We start from the raw sequence: 18259 nt of genomic DNA, 5'->3' as shown, positions 1-18259 counted from the left end.
TATATTTTCCTTTTTGCTTTTATTTTCTTTGGGATTTAGGAAAATTTGTATATTTTTCTCAGTGGTCTTTTTTTTCTTCCAGTTTTATTGAGATAATTGACATACAGCACTGTCTAAGTTACATATTGTGAGATGTTTACCACAATAAGTTTGGTGAACATGCATCAACTCATATAGATACAAAAATATAGAAAAAATTTTTTTCTTGTGATGAGAACTCTTAAGATCTACTCTCAACAACTTTCAAATATACTATATAGCAGTGTTAACTACTAATGATCTTTATACCAATACCTTTAGCAGTCTATAAAAAATACATTTTAGAGTTCCTTTATGCCCCCTTTGCCTGACTTAGGCATATATTATTTGTTTTGTTAACTTTAAATGATACCCTATCATCTATGTGGCAATTAATCAATTTATTCTATTTTCTTCTTTCCCTTTTCCTTTTCTTCTTAATTGTTTAATCATACTTTTACTTTGTCAGATCATATAATATTTATAAACTATTTTTCCACTCTTTCCCCACCTTTGTTTCAAATTTGCAATTAATATATTCAGTGTTCATCACCAGCCCCTTCACCAATATCCCATAGTCATCATTTGGGCTGGATGAAACTTCTCCTCTGGTATGTTCCTTAGGAAGGGCTTGTGAATACAGTATTCTCTGAATTCTTGTATTTTAACATGTTTTTCTATATTCTTGTTACTTTAATAACAGCCTGACTGTCACTGTTTTGCCATTGCCACTATCCTTTTAAACACTTATCTGCTGATTTTCACTGCTTTTCTCTGAATTTCTTTGAAATGTTGCTTCATTGCTGTCCTGTATGTTGCTGAGACCAATGTAATTGTCTTTCCCTTGTAAGTGGCTTTGTCTTTTTGTATGAAAGCCCACAGTGTTAAAAAAATACTTTATGTTTAAAGTTTAATAGTATAAGTTGTGTCTCAGAATTAAGAATTTCAGTTATCCCAAATCCTGTCAATAAGTAGATTCAGGACTATTAATTCTGGACTATTCTCTTGGATTATAGTTTTAAATAGGCATTCTATTACATTGTTTTTGTTTATATCTAAGAACTCCAATTATAGACATGTTAAGACTTCTTTGAATGTCTTCTAAGGGAGAAAGTGACAATAATACAATAATATTAGGGGACTTTAACACACCAATTGCATCAATGTAAGATCATTCAGACAGAAAATCAATAAGACAACACTGTTCTTAAGTGACACCATAAATCACTTATACTTAATAGATATCTATAGGACATTCCATCTAAAAACATCAGAATACACACTGTTTTCAAGTGCACATGGAATGTTCTCTAGGGTAGATCACATGCTAGGCCACAGAACAAATCTCAACAAATTTAAGAGGATAGAAATTGCATCAAGCAATTTTTCTGTCCACAATAGTATGAAATGAGAAATCAATTACAGAAAGAAAATGGGAGAAACACAAACACAGAGAGACTAAACTTTCTACTAAAAAACCAATGGATCAATGAATAAATCAAAGAGAAAATCAGAAAATATTTATCTTGAGACAAATGAAAATGGAAATAAAATTTTCCAAAAGATATGGGATGCAGCAAAAGCAGCTGAGAGGGAAGTTCGTAGCTATATAGGCCTTCCTCAATAAGCAAGAAAAATGTCAAATAAGCAACCTAATCTACCACCTAGAAGGATAAGAAAAAGAAGGACAAATAAAGCCCAAAGTCAGCAAAAAGAAGGATATAAAAAAGATCAAGAGGAAACAAATAAAATAGAGACCAAAAAAAAATGAAGAAGAAGAAAGAAAGAGAAAATCCCAGAAAACATCAATGGAAACAAGATAAAGAAAACTGATAAATCTTTAGCCAGCCTCACCAACAAGGAGGGGATCCAAATAAACAAAATAAGAAAGGAAAGGAGAAATAACAACTGATACTGCAGAGAGAGAAAAAATCATAATACAATACTATGAACAATTATACACCAATAAATTGGACAATGTAGAAGAAATGGATAAATTTCTAAAATGTACAGTCTCTCAAGACTGAGTCAGAAGAAGCAAATGATTTGAACAGACTGATCACTAGAAGTGAAATTGAATCTGTAATAAAAAAAAAAGAAACTTCCAGTAAACAAAAGCCTAGGACTGGATGACTTCCTTAGGGAATTTTAGCAAACATATACAGAATAATTTATACCTATCCTTCTCAAACTATTCCAGAAAATTGAAGAGGAGGTAACATTCCCAAATTCATTCTATGAGGCCACCATTACCCTAATGCTAAAATCAGACAAAGTCACTCCAAAAAAAAAAAAAAAAATTTACAGGCTAATATCTTTGATGAATGTAGATGCACATATCCTCAACAAAATATTAGTAAACTGTATTCAACAATACATAAAAAGGATCATACACTATGCAAGTTGGATGTATTCCAAGGTCACAGGAAGCTTCAACATATACATATCAATCAATATGATATATCACCTTAACAAAAGGAAAGACAAAAATCATATGATCATCTCAATAGATGCAGAAAAAGCATTTGACAAAATTCAACATCCATTCATAATAAAAAAAACCCTCATCAACATGAATATAGAGGGAATATATCTCAACATAATAAAGGACAATTATGACAAACCCACAGCCAAAATAATACTAACAGTGGAAAGCTGAAAGCCTTCCCACTAAAATCAGAAACAAGACAAGGATACCCACTCACACCACTTCTATTCAACATAGTATTGGAAGTCCTAGCCACAGCAATCAGAAAAAAAAAAAAAAAAAAAGAAATAAAAGTCATCCAAATTGGAAGGGAAGAAGTAAAACTGTCACTATTTCCAGATGACATGATACTCTATAGAGAAAACCCACAAGTCTCCACCAGAAAGCTATTAGAACTAATAAATTCAGTAAAGTTGCAGGATTCAGGATTGATACATAAGAATTCTGTTGCTTTTCTATGTACTAATAATGAACTAGCAGAAAGAGAAACCAAACAAAAATCCCATTTAAAGTTATACCAAAAAGAATAAAATACCTAGGAGTAAACTTATCCAAGGAGGTGAAAGAACTATACTCCAAAAACTATAAAACATTGATGAAAGAAATTGAAGATAACACAAAGAAATGGAAAGATGTTCCATGTTCTTGGATTGGAAGTGTGAATATTATTAAAATACCCATACTACACAAAGCAATCTACAAATTTAATGCAATCCCTATCAAAATACCCATGAGATTTTTCACAGAAGCAGAACAAATAATCCTAAAATTTATATGGAACCACAAAGTTCCTTGAATTGCCAAGGTTACCTTGAGAAAAAAGAACAAAGCTGGAGGTATCACACTCCCTGACTTCAGACTACACTACAAAGCTACTGTAATCAACACTGCCACAAAAACAGACATACAGATCAATGGAACAGAACTGAGAGCCCATAAATAAACCCACACTCCTATGGTCAAAGGAATCAAGAATTTACAATGGAGAAAAGAGAGTCTCTTCAATAAATGGTGCTGGGATAACCAGACAGCTACATGTAACAGAATATAATTAGACCACTCTCTAACACCATATACAAAATTAACTCAGAATGAATTAAAGACCTAAATGTAAGACCTGAAACCATAAAACTTCTAGAAGAGAACATAGGCAGAACTCTCTTTGACATAAATCATAGCAATATTTTTTGGACCTGTCTTCTAAGGCAAAAAAAACAAAAGCAAAAATAAACAAATGGGAACTAATTAAACTTAAAAGCTATTGCACAGCACAGGAAACCCTCAACAAAACAAAAAGACAACCTATTGAGTGAGAGAAAATATTTATAAATGATATGATGTACAAGGCATTAATATCTCAAATATATAAATAGCTCATACAACTCAATATCAAAAAAAAACCCCAATTAAAAAATGGACAGAAGATCTGAATAGACATTTTTCCAAAGAAGACATACAGATGGACAGCAGACACATGAAAAATGCTCAACATCACTGTTAGACAAATGCAGATCAAAATCACAATGAGATATCACCTCATATCTGTCAGAATGGCTATCATCAAAAAGAACAGAAATAACAAATGTTGGAGAGGATGTGGAGAAAAAGGAACACTTGTACACTGTTGGTGGGAATGTAAATTGATGCAGCCACTTTGGAAAACAGTACGGAGGCTTCTCAAAAAACTAAAAATAAAACTACCATGTGACCCAGCAGTTCTACTCCTGGGTATATATCTGAATAAATTAAAACACTAATTCAAAAAGATACATGCACGCCGGTGTTCATAGCAGCACTATTTACAATAGCTAAGATATAGAAGCAACCCAAGTGTCCATCAACAGATGAATGAATAAAGAAGATGTGGTGTATATACACAATGGAATATTACTCAGTCATAAAAAAGAATGAAATTCTGCCATTTGCAACAATGTAGGTGGACCTAGAGTGCATTATGCTTAGTGAAATAAGTCAGACAGAGGAAGACAAACACTATATGTTATCACTTTTATGTGGAATCTAAAAAAATAAAATAAAAGCATTTATATAACAAAACAGAAACAGACTCACAGACATAGAGAACAAACTAGTGGTTACCAGTGGGAAGAAGGAAGAGAGGAGGGGCAAGATAGGGGTAAGGGATTAATAGATGCAAAGTACTCTGTGTAAAGTAGACAAGCAACAAGGATATATTGTACAGCACAGGAAAATATAGCTGTTATTTTGTAATAACTTTAAAGAGAGTATAAACTATAAAAATATTGAATCACCATGCTGTACACTTGAAACTAATATAATATTGTAAATCAACTATATTTCAATAAAAATAAATACATAGATGAGAAGGAAAAAGACATGAATATATAATTCTCAAAACCAAAAAGATGTAAAATGGCTCTTGAATGTATGAAGATGTTCAACTTCACTCATAATAAGAGAAATACAAATTGAAACCATGCCAAGATACAATTACCTACCCATTAGGTTGGCAAAAGTTCAAAAGCTTGATAGTACAGTCTGCTTGGCAAGGCTGTGAGTAAACAGGCATTTTCATACATTGCTGGAAGCAAAGCAAAATAGTACAACCCTTACAGGGATATGTGACAATAATTGTGCCAGGCAGAACTGAAAGTGGCCACCACCTCCTGGTGCTCCAGCTTTTTCATAAACCCCTACCTTTGAGTGTGCCCAGGACCTATGACTTGCTTCTAATCAACAGATGTCACTCCTATAATGATGTTACATTATGAAAATCTCCACTTAGAGCCTGCTTGCTCTGGGGAATTTCCTTGCTGTCTTGATGAAGTAAGTAGCCATTGGTGGCAATGAAACAAATTCTGCCAACAAAGTGAGTGAATGTGGACGAAGATACTTCTGCAGTCAAGCCTCTAGGTGAGAACACAGCCCAGCAGACCTCCCAATTAGCACCTTATAAGACCCTACACAGAGAACTCAGTAAAGCCATGCCCAGACTTCTGGCCCCAGAAATTATGAAATAATCAATATGTGTTGTTTCAAGCAGTTAAAAAATAATTCACTCTGCCTAAATTATAATGCCAAACCATAGCAGTACAAATTAAAAAATAACATTATTTGAAAATAGTGTATCCTGAAACAAATCGTAAGAGTAAAGAACCATTAAAACTCCCATTCTTTGGTGGCAGCAGACTAGCTAACTTTTCTGGATCTCTCCTTCTGTTTCTAGAGCTGTGCAAGGCACTTTCGCAAAGGCTCTTATTTTATTTTCCTAAAAAAGAAATCTATGAAGTTGGGAATATCAATGTCATTTTGACATTAAGATCAGATTAAGAGCAATTAAAGAATTTACCCCAAAGTGCACAGTCAGTTACATGGCAGAGCCTGAATTCCGGGCCTGGTTTGTGTGATTCCCTTTATGCATGATGCTTTCCAAACTTCTTGTTTGTTTATTTGGTCAGCCAGGAGAAGCTTCCCCAGTCTTACATCTTCAATATATTCTCTGGCATGCTAGAGATGTGTTTACATACTAAGAATAAACCATGCAGTAAGAGCAAAGTCAAATTAAAGTATTTAATAACAAAGTAAGGATCTTCTTCCAAATTAAATTATATTTTAATGGTCACACACCTTCCACCAGATTTTGAGGATTGCAATGGCCACAAACTAAATTAATCCCCATCCCCATTCTTTTATTTTTTTGTGGGTGAGTACCAAAGACCACCACATGAAAGGAAATACACAAGCAATGCAAGTTTCACATCTCTGTTTCGGGTTAAATTTGCTTTTTAAAAATAACTGGTTTCTTGTGGAATAAATCATCTTTGACATTAGCTGCAGAGATGGGATTGAGGAATAATGTTAGCATGACATTTTCTCAATTATCTTATATCAAGAAGGAATTAATAATAGAATAGCAAAATGATAAATTAGAGGTAGAGACATGCTGTATGCCTTTTTTTCCACCAGCCAAACATACTGGTTTATACCAGGATCTCCAGGTCATAAAAGCAATCAAGTGATCAGATTAAGTTCTGGTTACAGTACTGAATTTCATATACTAGTTGTGTATCACACTGGATAATTTTGTGGAAAATGACTAAGCAGAAATCATCCTTTCGTGTCCCAATGAAACATTATTAAAAGAATGAAGAGAACATTCCTAGGTAAAGATTACTGGCCATCATCTTGTTGTAATTACACTGCATAATCTTCCAACAGCATATGCAATAGCCCTATCCGCAAATGTTTTTCCCATTTCCTTTATCTTCTCAAAATCGAGTATTTAAGAATAAATCATCCATTCCTCCTTCCTTGATGTGCTCCAATGGTTGTAAAGCAGGGAACATAGTCTTACCTATAGTCGTATATTGTGTTCAGCACTATTTTAAGTATTCTGGGAGATTAAAAAACAAACAAACAAACCTCATATAGGATGTGTTTCTTGCCTTTAAAGAATGTGCAAGCCAGGAAAACAGTTCCTACATAGAGACACCTGCTGAACAATCTGGCCATTGTAAAACTCAGTACCAAGTGTAAAGCCATACAAAACCACTGTGGTTCCACAGAAAGGGGTGGGTGAGGGCAGAAAGGGTGTGGAGTCTCTTTCTTAAGATCTGGGCTAGATCAGTGGTTCTCAAAATGTCATTGCAAGACCAGCAGTATCAGCACCTCCTGGAAACTTGTTAGAAATGAATATTCTTGGAATTCACCCCAGAATACTGAATTAGAAAGTCTGAAATGGGGTCCGCCATCTGCAGTTTACCAAACACTCCAGGTGATTCTGATGCAGCTAGAGTTGGAGAATCACTGCTGTATATTATAAAGAGTAGATGCTGTTTTATTCATACGATTCTGTATCATTCTGATTATCTGTCCTAACAAGAAGCAGAAAGAATAAGAAGAAATTAAATTCTCAAATAATTGTGGAACTCCATTATTGATATATATTGCTGATGGTTACTTTTTAAAAAAAAAATCTCCTAATTAGAATAAAATATTAAGACTGGGTTAATGGTCGCAAAAGTAAAAGGAGAGATCTTTACCAACCAAAGTAGCTATGTAATCCCAAATTAGTTGTTTCTGCTGTTGGACAAGTCTCCTCCCGCCTTTAATTTATATACAGATGATCTAAACTACAGATCTGCTTAAGTATGACAGTCACATATGACAGTACCTGGAGGTGAGAGAAGTTAAGCGACCTAATGACTTACAACTCTGCCATCGTTCTCAAATCATCAGAATTAGCTGTTCACATAAATTTCTGGGCCCCGCCATCCAGAGTTTCTGACTCAATAGGTCTGCAGCAAGGCCTGAAAGTTTGCATTTTGAAGTTCCCAAGTGAGGTGAAGCTGATCTGGCTGGGGTGGGGACCATCCTTGAGAACCACTGACACGGGTGATTCCACCTGATGTTATCAAATTGGTCCCGCTGTTCACCACTTACAAAGTCAATACTCATAAAATGTTGGTAGAGAGGAAAGTTGCCTTTAATCAGAATGCCAGCAATCTGGGGAGATGATGGACTCAGTGTCCTCCCAAAAACCACCTCCGAAGATTCTGCTCAGCCATAAAAGCTTTTAAAGGGAAACAGGAAGTAATCTCAGTTAATCATTGGGCTAGGGGGTCAGAGTGGTTGCCAGCCCCCACTGTATGCCAGCTTGAGTGCAGACTTGTCAACTCCTCGTGATCTTTCTTTAGATCCTATCTTGTTCACACAGTGTGTGAGATTACTGAATGGGAAGCTAGGGAAAAGTTCTGGTCATCTGTTAATTACTTATTCTTCATTTCTACTTCTTTGATCTACAGAAAGAACCAACAAGTTAGGCAAAGTATTATGTGATCTAAAGATTTGAAAGGTGTGCTAGGGCCAGAGATGAGTAAAGCACAGGGGTGCCTGGTGTAAGGTTAGTGTCAAGACAAAGGGGTGCCCCCTGCAGAAAGCTCTTTCCTGCAAAGAGTTTTTTTCTGCCCAAAGCTGCTTACACTGACTATTGCTGTGAGTGTCGAGTTCAGGATTGTTATTGTATAATTTCCCTCTGGCATTAGGACCTGCCATAGCCCTTTTCTCTAATCGTTTAGGCTTTTTAACTTGTGGCTTTTGTGAATCTAACGTCCATCTCTGTTTCTCTGATATTTTCATAAGATTTTCTGTAGAACCATTGGGTAGGCAGGACCTCCCTGCCCTCTAGTTTGGTTGATTTACAGGAAAACATTATCCTTTTCCCCTTCTATCCTCAACTGTCATCTAGTGTTTGTAAATAAAATTGGAACAGATGAAATATTTGGCTTTAGCTGGTATTTCACTGTGCCAATGAATTGCAAGAATTCATAAAAGTGGGGGAAGCAGTGTTTATATAATGTGATATGGCTGGATTTTTTTTTTTCTAAGGGCTGATTTTGTTAGACAAGTGTTATTGGTTCTTCCCTCTGTGGTTCATTTTGTACAATTTGGGGAGTTCATTAGAATATGAAACTATGGAAAATGGTGTTGCCATATGCTTCAGCACATGTATTCTGAGACTTTTTCCCCCTTAAACTTATTTTGACTCAGGTATTTGAGTTATTTACAAGAAAAATATTTTCATTTTTGTTTTACTTTCTCTCTTGCTCTCATGTAGGATGAAATGTTCTCTCTGGTACAATGCCAAGTGTGGCACAATTGTTTGCAGAGAACTTTGCTTGTTAAGATGTAATACTTTGCTGAGAAGACACACAGCATCAAGGCTCTTGATGACTGATAGGTTTCAAAAAGTCTAAATGTTTGAGGATGTGTGTGTGGTGTGTGTCTGTGTCTATTTCAAGGGACTCTCCCCAACTGCTCTTTATTTTCGTCCAGGCATTTTAATAGCTGTATTGATCTGTGGATATTATACATTTTAGGATTAAATTCAGCTAATACTTATTGTTTTAGTAGGCATAGTGTCAGATACGTTTTTACATGCTAGCAATTGATTCATTTGGGAAAAACTTATAGCGTTCCAGAAAGTGGGTGTAAAATAAGGTGCATAAATAATTTGAGAAGAGTAATTTAAAGATATATAACTGAAAACTATTATAATTTGAACAGCTACTTAAAATACACATTTTAGATGTTTATTTTAAATAGATACTGGATTACAGTGCCAAATAATTTCAAGTAATAACCTATAAATAGCTGCATTCTTAATGAAAGTTTTCTTTTGATTTTAAAATGCAACTCTTGAGAGGCAAGGTCACATTATGTCCGACAGGTGAAAAATTTTAAAGTAAAAATAAAAATAGATATGAAAAAGACTGATATAAATGTGATATGTCACATTTACTTTGAAGAGAAGCATAATCCTATTCTCATAAGAAGGAGTATACAAGTACCCCAGTTATTTTATAACAACTCAATTATCTGCTGTCATGTATAGATTTGATATTTATATAGTCACCTTATGAATTTCAGAATGACTTATCTGATGTCAGGAAAAGTTGATATCAATAATCCAGACAACAAGGACCTACTGCATAGCACAGGGAACTATATTCAATATCTTGTAATAAACTATAATGGAAAAGAACCTGAAAAAAATATACATAAAACTGAATATATATGTATAACTGAATCACTTTGCTGTACACCTGAAACTAACACAACATTGTAAATCAACTATACTTCAATTTTTAAAAAAAGAAAGGAAAGAAAATAATACAGAAGTAATTTTTGTTTTTGTTTATATTTAATATGCTTTAGTATGTAATGTCACATATTACTATTTTAGTGAGCATATGTGCAAATGGAATTCTCTCTTTCTTTTTATCATTAAAAGGGAGAAGCAGGACCTCCAGGTGCTCCAGGGCAGGATGGATCACGGGGTGAGCCTGTGAGTACCTTCTCAATTCAGTTCTAAAGGATGACGTCCTTCTCTTGTCATGAAATCCTTTGACTATTTAAGTTCTCCTCCCAGATGCCCTATGCTTGTTCAGTGACTTCCAGACTAGGATTGTAGAAGCTCTTTGTGGAATACTGTAAAATATTAAAATATTCAATCCTCTTTTACAAACTGGGAAGAGTTTTGCTAGCAGGAAATTTATGTGATGAGTCTAAATCACAAAGTTCTAAAAAAAGACAAGCACGGTGCTGAAGCAAGGAATCATGGCAGTAGGATAGTGGAGGTTATTTAGATACAATCTCTCCTCCTAAACCAGCAGATAGAAAACTGGGAGTTACTGAGTGAGACTTTATCCCCTCTCCCACCCCACCCCATCAGCTCAGAGAAGGCAAGAAAGGATCCCTTATTCCTTTTTCTCTGACTCCTCTGTCTTTCCTGCTGAATGGTGGAGAGGAAGCCAGGTTTGCTGTGCCAGGAGATGTACTCTGTTAGGAAAGTAATTAGTAGATTATGTGTCTAAAGTTTGCCCATGTTATCTGTATATAATTGTTCTGGGTTGCACTCTCTTCCAATTTAGAACATATAGCATTATGTTATTCTGTTATTTTGACAATTAATGAAAACTTGGTTGTTAGTAATATATCTCATGAAGATTGATCTTTACCATTTGTGAAAAAGCTTTGAAAACAGGAAAAAAAAAAAAAAAGAAAATTTATATATTTGGTGATGCAAAGAAATGAAGACTCTTGTGTTGTGTGTGCATGCTGGTTTTAAGTGTTTGTAATGAATGTTTTGGCCCCACTAAAAAGGATATATTTATTTGTTCTATAATGTGGCAGCCAAGAAAATTAGTGGTGCTTAAGTTGGAAGGATCAACACTCTTAGAAAAATGCTTTAAAGCTAATTAAACGCAGCTTATAGTAGCCAGATGGTGATTCATTCCTGCATGCAGATTGATAAATATGAACACTAACTCTTAGAATTCAAATTGAGGACAAAGGATGTATTTCATTGGGAAATGATTACATTGCTTTAAAGTACAATTACATGTACATGCCTGTGCTTTGAAATTTAAAGGCTGGTGTTGGTCAATCCTAAGAGTAATTTAGTCCTTAGGGTAATTTACATTCTAAGTGACAAATGATACCCAGTTGACTTCAATCCAGGTGACAAACTCAGTTCTAACACTTGCTGGATTTATTAGAATTTGTTTCAACTGTGTATCACTGCGTTTAAGGATTATAATCTTTTAGTCGTTCATTCAACAAGCATTTACTGTCTGCTTTGTGCCAGACATTATATTAATTGAGGAGAAAATGTAGATGAATTTGTCATGGTCCTGCCCTCAGGAGTCAGATGAGCCAATAGATACAAACATCATATAAATGTTATAGAGGGAGGTGCGGGATGGGGGTGGGGGAGGCTTGCAAAGTTGTAGGAGATGTATATGATGCTAAATGAGTTTTGGGACATCATTGAAAAGGATGCATTCTTCTTGTTTAATAACCATTTATTGAGATATGATTCACATACTACTGTATAAAATTTACCTATTTAAAAAGTATAAGGATACATTCTTAAACAAGATGTTCTCTTAGCCAAATTGTGGAGTATAAATAGGAGTTGTCTTCTTGCTTGCCCCCTAAGGCAGGAAACTGTAACATGTTCCAAAATATAGAAATGAAAGAAATCGTGATACTTTGGGAAAACTGAAATTAGTTCAAATTGCTTAGGATAGATGGAGGGGATGAGATAGAAATACTAGATGAGGTTGCAGGGGTAGGGAGAGGCCAAATCAAGAAAGGCCTTGTATGTCTGTGCTATTTGGACTTAAATCTGAGAGTAATTGGAGGCATTCAAAGGTTCTAAGTAGGGAAGTGAGGTGTTCAGATTTAGAAAGTTTTAGAGAGGTCACTTGACAGCAGAAAAGAGAATGGGTAAAGGGGGACAGAGGTGGAGGGCAGAGCCCAGCAGCAGGTCAGCTGAGCCCTGCCACCTCCAACTCCAGCTAAGACAAGAATATTCAGAGTTGGGAGAGGGAGAGTGGGACTGATCTGAAATGAACTAAAAAAGCATCAGCAGAGCTCAGGGATCGATTGGATGTGGGTAACATGAAAAAGGATGACTCTCAAAGTCTTGCTGTGTGGATGGAGGCACAGGAAGACCAAGCAATAAACAAGAAATAGAGCAAGAAGAATTCATTTCGTCTGGGGAGGTGATCCTATGATATCTTCACATGGGACAATAGCAAAGGCATTCAAATAAGAGGCCTATACTTTGCATCCTTAGAGTAGACATGGAAACATGGGGACTAATATAGTTCCAATAAGAAATAGTGGGTCAGTTTCAAGACAGTTTTAGAAGAATTTCTGTGAATACTAGGTGTAGTAGGTTGAAAAGTGTTCCCCCACCAGGATATCAGATCCTAATAACTAAAACTGATAAATGTTATCATATTTGAACAAAGGGTATTTGCAGGTGTGATTAAATTAAGGGTCTTGGGGAGATTATCCTGGCTTGTCTGAAGGGAGGCTGATCTAATCAGTTGAAAGTCCTTAAGAGTAGAACTGAGGTTTCTCAGAGGAGGCAGTGAAATTGGAGTGATGTGGCCGCAAGTCAAGGAATGCTGGCAGAAGGCAGAAAAGGCAAGGGATGGATTCTCCCCTAGAGCTTCTGGGGGGAGTACAGATTTCCATCCTCCAGAACTGTGAGAGAATTACATTCTGTTGCTTTAAGCTACCAAGTTTCTGGTAAATTTTTTACAGAAGCCATGGTAGATGAGTACACTGGGCTTCTCATCTAGTCTAATCTTTAACAATCATTTATGTAATGAATCTATGTAAAAAGCCTGTGAGTCCTACTGATACATATCAAACTCTTTGTAGCACATGTGTTGATCAAAAATATTTGGGCTTAAAGCATGTAGATAAGCAGGTTTAAATGACAATTTGGTTAAAAGTGAGACTCCTCAATCACTAATATTTTCTGATTCATCAGTTTGTTAAACTGTCATATGTTTTGCAAAACTTCTTTTGTCCACTTCATATTTTTCTACATCTTTGCATTATTCTATTTAGTAACTTTTAGCCCACATGTCTTCTCTGTACTATTATTCATCATATTGCAAAACTGGAACAACTTAAATGTCTGATACTTAATGTATTATGTATGTAAACAGTCATGTAAAAATATAATACTCTATGAATATATATAAATAAGGAAGAATCTACATGGCAAACATGTGGTTTAATCATGTTTTGGTTACTTTGCTTATTTCCAGCCATGTTGCTTTTTGATGTCTGTTATGTGCCATTTTTTGCTTGTCTGTGTTTTATTTTCTCCTGTGAGCATGTTATTGTTTATGTAATACATTATTTAAAAATTAAGACCTGGCTTTTGAGTGTTGTGCAGTGTTTCTTTGTTTTTCAAACATATTAAGCTTGGCAGACTGCATTTCCATTTTTGTGCCAAGGAATGGAGAACCATCAGATTGCTCCAAGGAATGCTCAGTTGTTGGAAATGTGTTCCTAACTTGCAAAATCATTCTGATTTTACCTTGTGCAGTTAGGTGGATGGGGAGACAGGGCAATACAGGAGCAGCAGCACACCAAATTTACTCATAGTTGAAAAACAATAACTGCACACATTCATTTTTGACCAAATCAGCTTTTTGACCAAATTATCATATTGAACAGCTACTTGGCTTTGGCCAGTGGTTGTTGACCAAGTTACCTGAACTGTCATCATTTCCCCTGATGTTCATCATAGCTGTTCTATGCTGGTCCAAGCCCGATGACGTCCTATGTTTAGTGTAGCATTTCTTCTCAGGCGTCTGATCCATCAGATCCCTAGTTTTCTGATCACCAGCCTGCCCACTGTGCACAGGGCATGATGACTCATGGTGAAGACTTGTAGGCAGGACTTGGGTTCTACTCTTGGAGCTGAGATCCCTGGAGCCCCATGGAGAGAGAAAGGATGCCACATTTCCTGGACCTACAGAGGTGGTGAGCACATCTTTCTTAGTTAAGGATGCCTTAAGTCATTTTATTTTGGACACTTTTGCTGTATCATTTTTCCAGGGATGCAGATGTGAGGATCACTGTACTGTATTTGAGGACATTGGCTCATAGAGGCTTTTGTTTCCTTTTCCTCATGCCTTTCAAATTCTTTCAAATTCTTTAGAAAGGCATGCCTTTCTAAACCACATCTTACGCTTGTCTTTATGGTGTGTATTAGCTGCTGAGGCAGTTCAAGTCGTCATTTAGTTAAGAGACAAGTAGATCTTTTGTTTAATCACCTTTTCTATGGATCAATTATGTGACATGCCATGTTATGCATAGAGGTCAAAGGCATAAAATCCTCGGGGGAAGTTAATGTTGACTTGCTGTGGTGGTTTCCCACGTGGAATAATCCACTTTGTTATACTAGCTTTGTGGAGGTGTCTTTATTTACCCACTTCACTGTACTTTTTTATTTCGATTGAGGAGAAAGGTAGGAGGAAAAAGCCCCACTAGTTGTGATGCTGTTCTTATTTGATTTGCAATTGTATGGCAAGCTTTTTAAAGTCGGTACATGTTTGTAAGATTTTTTTTTCCCACTCCTCTTTCAGGAACCAGGAGGGGCACATCCTCTGTATGTGTTGAGTGAAAGAACCTTAACCTGATATCTGCCATTAGGAATTTCATATGGCACTTAGTGTGAAGCCAGCCCACATTTAACAACTAAGAAAATTTGGAAAATTCAATTGTATTTATTTTTGTAATAATGCTAGTTCCAGGGTTATGTTTTAAAACCTGATTGAGAATAACTCTTAGAATGCATTTTGAATTAAACAACGCAAATGTCCAGTTTATCTACAGGAGTGACTACATTTGTAAGCAATATCTACAACTTCTTGGTCTCCCAAAGCTTGGCATTTGGCATTGTCATGACTGCAAAAATATTATATCTTTTTCCTTAACCTTACTAAGCAACTGTTGGCCCATTATCTGTACAAATTAATCAAGTCCCACTAGGTTTACTTATGGATCTGTTTCTTTTATACCATGAATGATTTTATTGATATAGTAAAACCAGACCACCATCAAATGACTTTAAAAAGCAACATCATGGATTTTAAATTTAGAAGCTCTGTGCCTATGGTACTGATCATTTTTTTACTGTTGTTCTGAAGAAATCTTTTTATCTGTGATCATTGTAAGACCATTAATAAGCATCAAAAGAATACTTATATGAATCTTCTTTATTCATTTATTTGTTATTTGAAAGAGGCTTTATTGAACCTTGAAATGACAAGAGGAATTAATTCAATCAAACGTATGAAATGATGCATGATTAATTCTCAGAACGGGTGACATATCCTCCAAGTCAATAGAATGTCATTGCTGCTTCCAGGGGCTCTGTGTTCCCGTTGGCATGGGAATTGATGATGCCCATCTCTGTTTTGAAGAGAGTGGGTGAGAGGAAAATTGGTACAGGATATTGAGTCTAGATTTCAAGCTTTTAGGACTTCGACTTTAAAATTATGTTCTGTAGTCATATGGGGGCCAGGGGTGGTTTTGCACACTTTCATTAAAAACCTTTGGTATAAGGTCCTTATACGATATTCTTGAATTAGTCCCAATACGTTCTCCATTTTCAAAACATGAAAATACAGAATTAACAAAACAGTGTTTTTCAAGACAAGGCATATTTTATTTTAATACTCGGTTCATGATCCATATAGATGGCTGTGTTAGTAGGTGAAATGAGAAAGTTTTGCACTCAATCTACTTTCATGAGTGTGGAAATTATGTTATTTTATATGATTTGATTAATGTACCCTTTGGTAACTAGATTGTTTCATTCTAAAGATCTCTTTCTTGGTTTTTATGTTTAAAAAATATTTTCAAAATGCTTCAGTGTGTACCACTCTGAACACTACACAAATGTTTGATGCCTTGAAAGTTGACACCAGAAAATCACTGATGTTCTAGGTGTGTTTAAGTGATGTAAAAACACAGATGGGGAATTTCTGGGAAAGAGCACTTGAAAATTTTTGCTTATATCAAAATACATTTTTATTTCTGAGAATCAGGGAAGCATCTAATAATTAGGTAACTGATTGCCAATAGTTCTAGATACTTAGATATCTATAAAATGATTTTTGTAACTTTGAATACTGAACTGAAGTGTTCCATTGTTTGAAGTAGAAATAGTTAAGTCATAGTTAGGTGTGTTACTCGGTTTTAATTTTGTTTCTTTAAAAGATTATGGCTTTGAAATGCTTTTGGCAAAGATACACACTTTGGGGGTTGTAGAAAAAAAAAACATGGTACGTTTTAACAAAAGATTATATTAATCATGAGCAGACTAGTATTTATGAATACATTCCAGAAGTCCTGTAGTACTCTAATGGTTCACAATGAATTTAATCCAACAGAAATTATCAACACGAGATATTAGAATATAAATTTCTTTTAGTAACTAATTAGAACATAGGCACTAGACTTTTTCAATGAAAATATTTCTTGCAAATGAAGTATAAAGAGTAATTTGATGAACTAAAATTAAAATTAAACCAGGGGAAAGGAGTTGAATGATGATTTATTTGTTCTAAGAACTACGAATAATTTCTTTGTTGTGATAGAATTTTCTTCCTTTCTGCTGTCTACATAAAAAGAAGGCACTTACTTGGTGGATTTAGGTGAAATGTGAAGAACTTCTGAACAATGTATCTCAAAAACGGATTGAAACCGCCAGTAGAGAGCTTTAAAATTGTTGCAGATTCTTATTGAGATATGTAGTCAGGTGCTAATACTTGCTGAACAATCACAGAATGTACAACATTGTACCAGGTGGTTTTGGATGGGACATTTATTCTCCAGTTAGGGAAGTAGAAAATTCACTCAAGAAACGTACTGTACAGAGGTGTATATCAAATTCCTACAGTGGATTAAGACTCTTAAAAGCCATTAAAGACAAGTGAAGTTAATCATGAAAGTCAGACTACTAAGATTTTTGATGAAGGTTTAAAGACTGGTAGGAAAATGAACTGTAGTAGTTTTTAACCAGAGGCATATGTAAATTATATGAAAATTCAATTGGTAGAAAATTATAAATCAAACAAGAAAACCCCTGATAACTATCCTAGCTTAACCCTCAACACAAATAATTTTCAAGGGAGTCTTAAAAGAAATAGTGAGTACTGTGATCCAGAGAACTTTAGCCAGAATCACCAGAGATGGCTATTAAAATTCAGTTTCTTGGGACCATCCCCATCTTAATGAGTCAGAATCAGGGACTGAATCACAGGAAACTGCATTGTTTTGGGTTTTTTTTTAAAACATCTTTATTGCAGTATAATTGCTTTACAATGGTGTGTTAGTTTCTGCTTTATAACAAAGTGAATCAGTTATACATATACATATGTTCCCATTTCTCTTCCCTCTTGCGTCTCCCTCCCTCCCAGCCTCCCTATCCCACCCATCTAGGTGGTCACAAAGCACTGAGCTGATCTCCCTGTTCTATGCGGCTGCTTCCCACTAGCTATCTACTTTAAGTTTGGTAGTGTATATATGTCCATGCCACTCTCTCAATTTGTCACAGCTTACCCTTCCCCCTCCCCATATCCTCAAGTCCATTCTCTAGTAGGTCTGTGTCTTTATTCCCGTCTTGCCCCTAGGTTCTTCATGACCATTTTTTTTTCTTAGATTCCATATATATGTGTTAGCATACGGTATTTGTTTTTCTCTTTCTGACTTACTTCACTCTTTATGACAGATTATAGGTCCATCCACCTCATGACAAATAACTCAATTTCGTTTCTTTTTATGGCTGAGTAATATTCCATTGTATATATGTGCCACATCTTCTTTATCCATTCATCTGTTGATGGACACTTAGGTTGCTTCCATGTCCTGGTTATTGTAAACAGAGCT

General features: G+C 35.4%; 1 protein-coding gene across 3 annotated transcripts in view; it reads left to right on the top strand.

Moving 5' to 3' along the window:
- The window catches only part of COL21A1 (collagen type XXI alpha 1 chain), a 193059-nt gene that overhangs the window by 126325 nt on the left and 48475 nt on the right, over positions 1-18259 (top strand). For all 3 annotated transcript variants that reach the window (XM_059938999.1, XM_059938997.1, XM_059938998.1), the window contains one exon: positions 10278-10331. In XM_059938999.1, the coding sequence (XP_059794982.1) occupies positions 10278-10331 (54 nt within the window). The remainder of the gene's footprint in view (positions 1-10277; positions 10332-18259) is intronic.

Source organism: Balaenoptera ricei, chromosome 11 (assembly GCF_028023285.1).
Source record: "Balaenoptera ricei isolate mBalRic1 chromosome 11, mBalRic1.hap2, whole genome shotgun sequence".
NCBI lineage: Eukaryota > Metazoa > Chordata > Mammalia > Artiodactyla > Balaenopteridae > Balaenoptera > Balaenoptera ricei.
The sequence above is the reverse complement of the archived record's forward strand: the minus strand, read 5'-3'. Positions and strand labels throughout refer to the sequence as shown.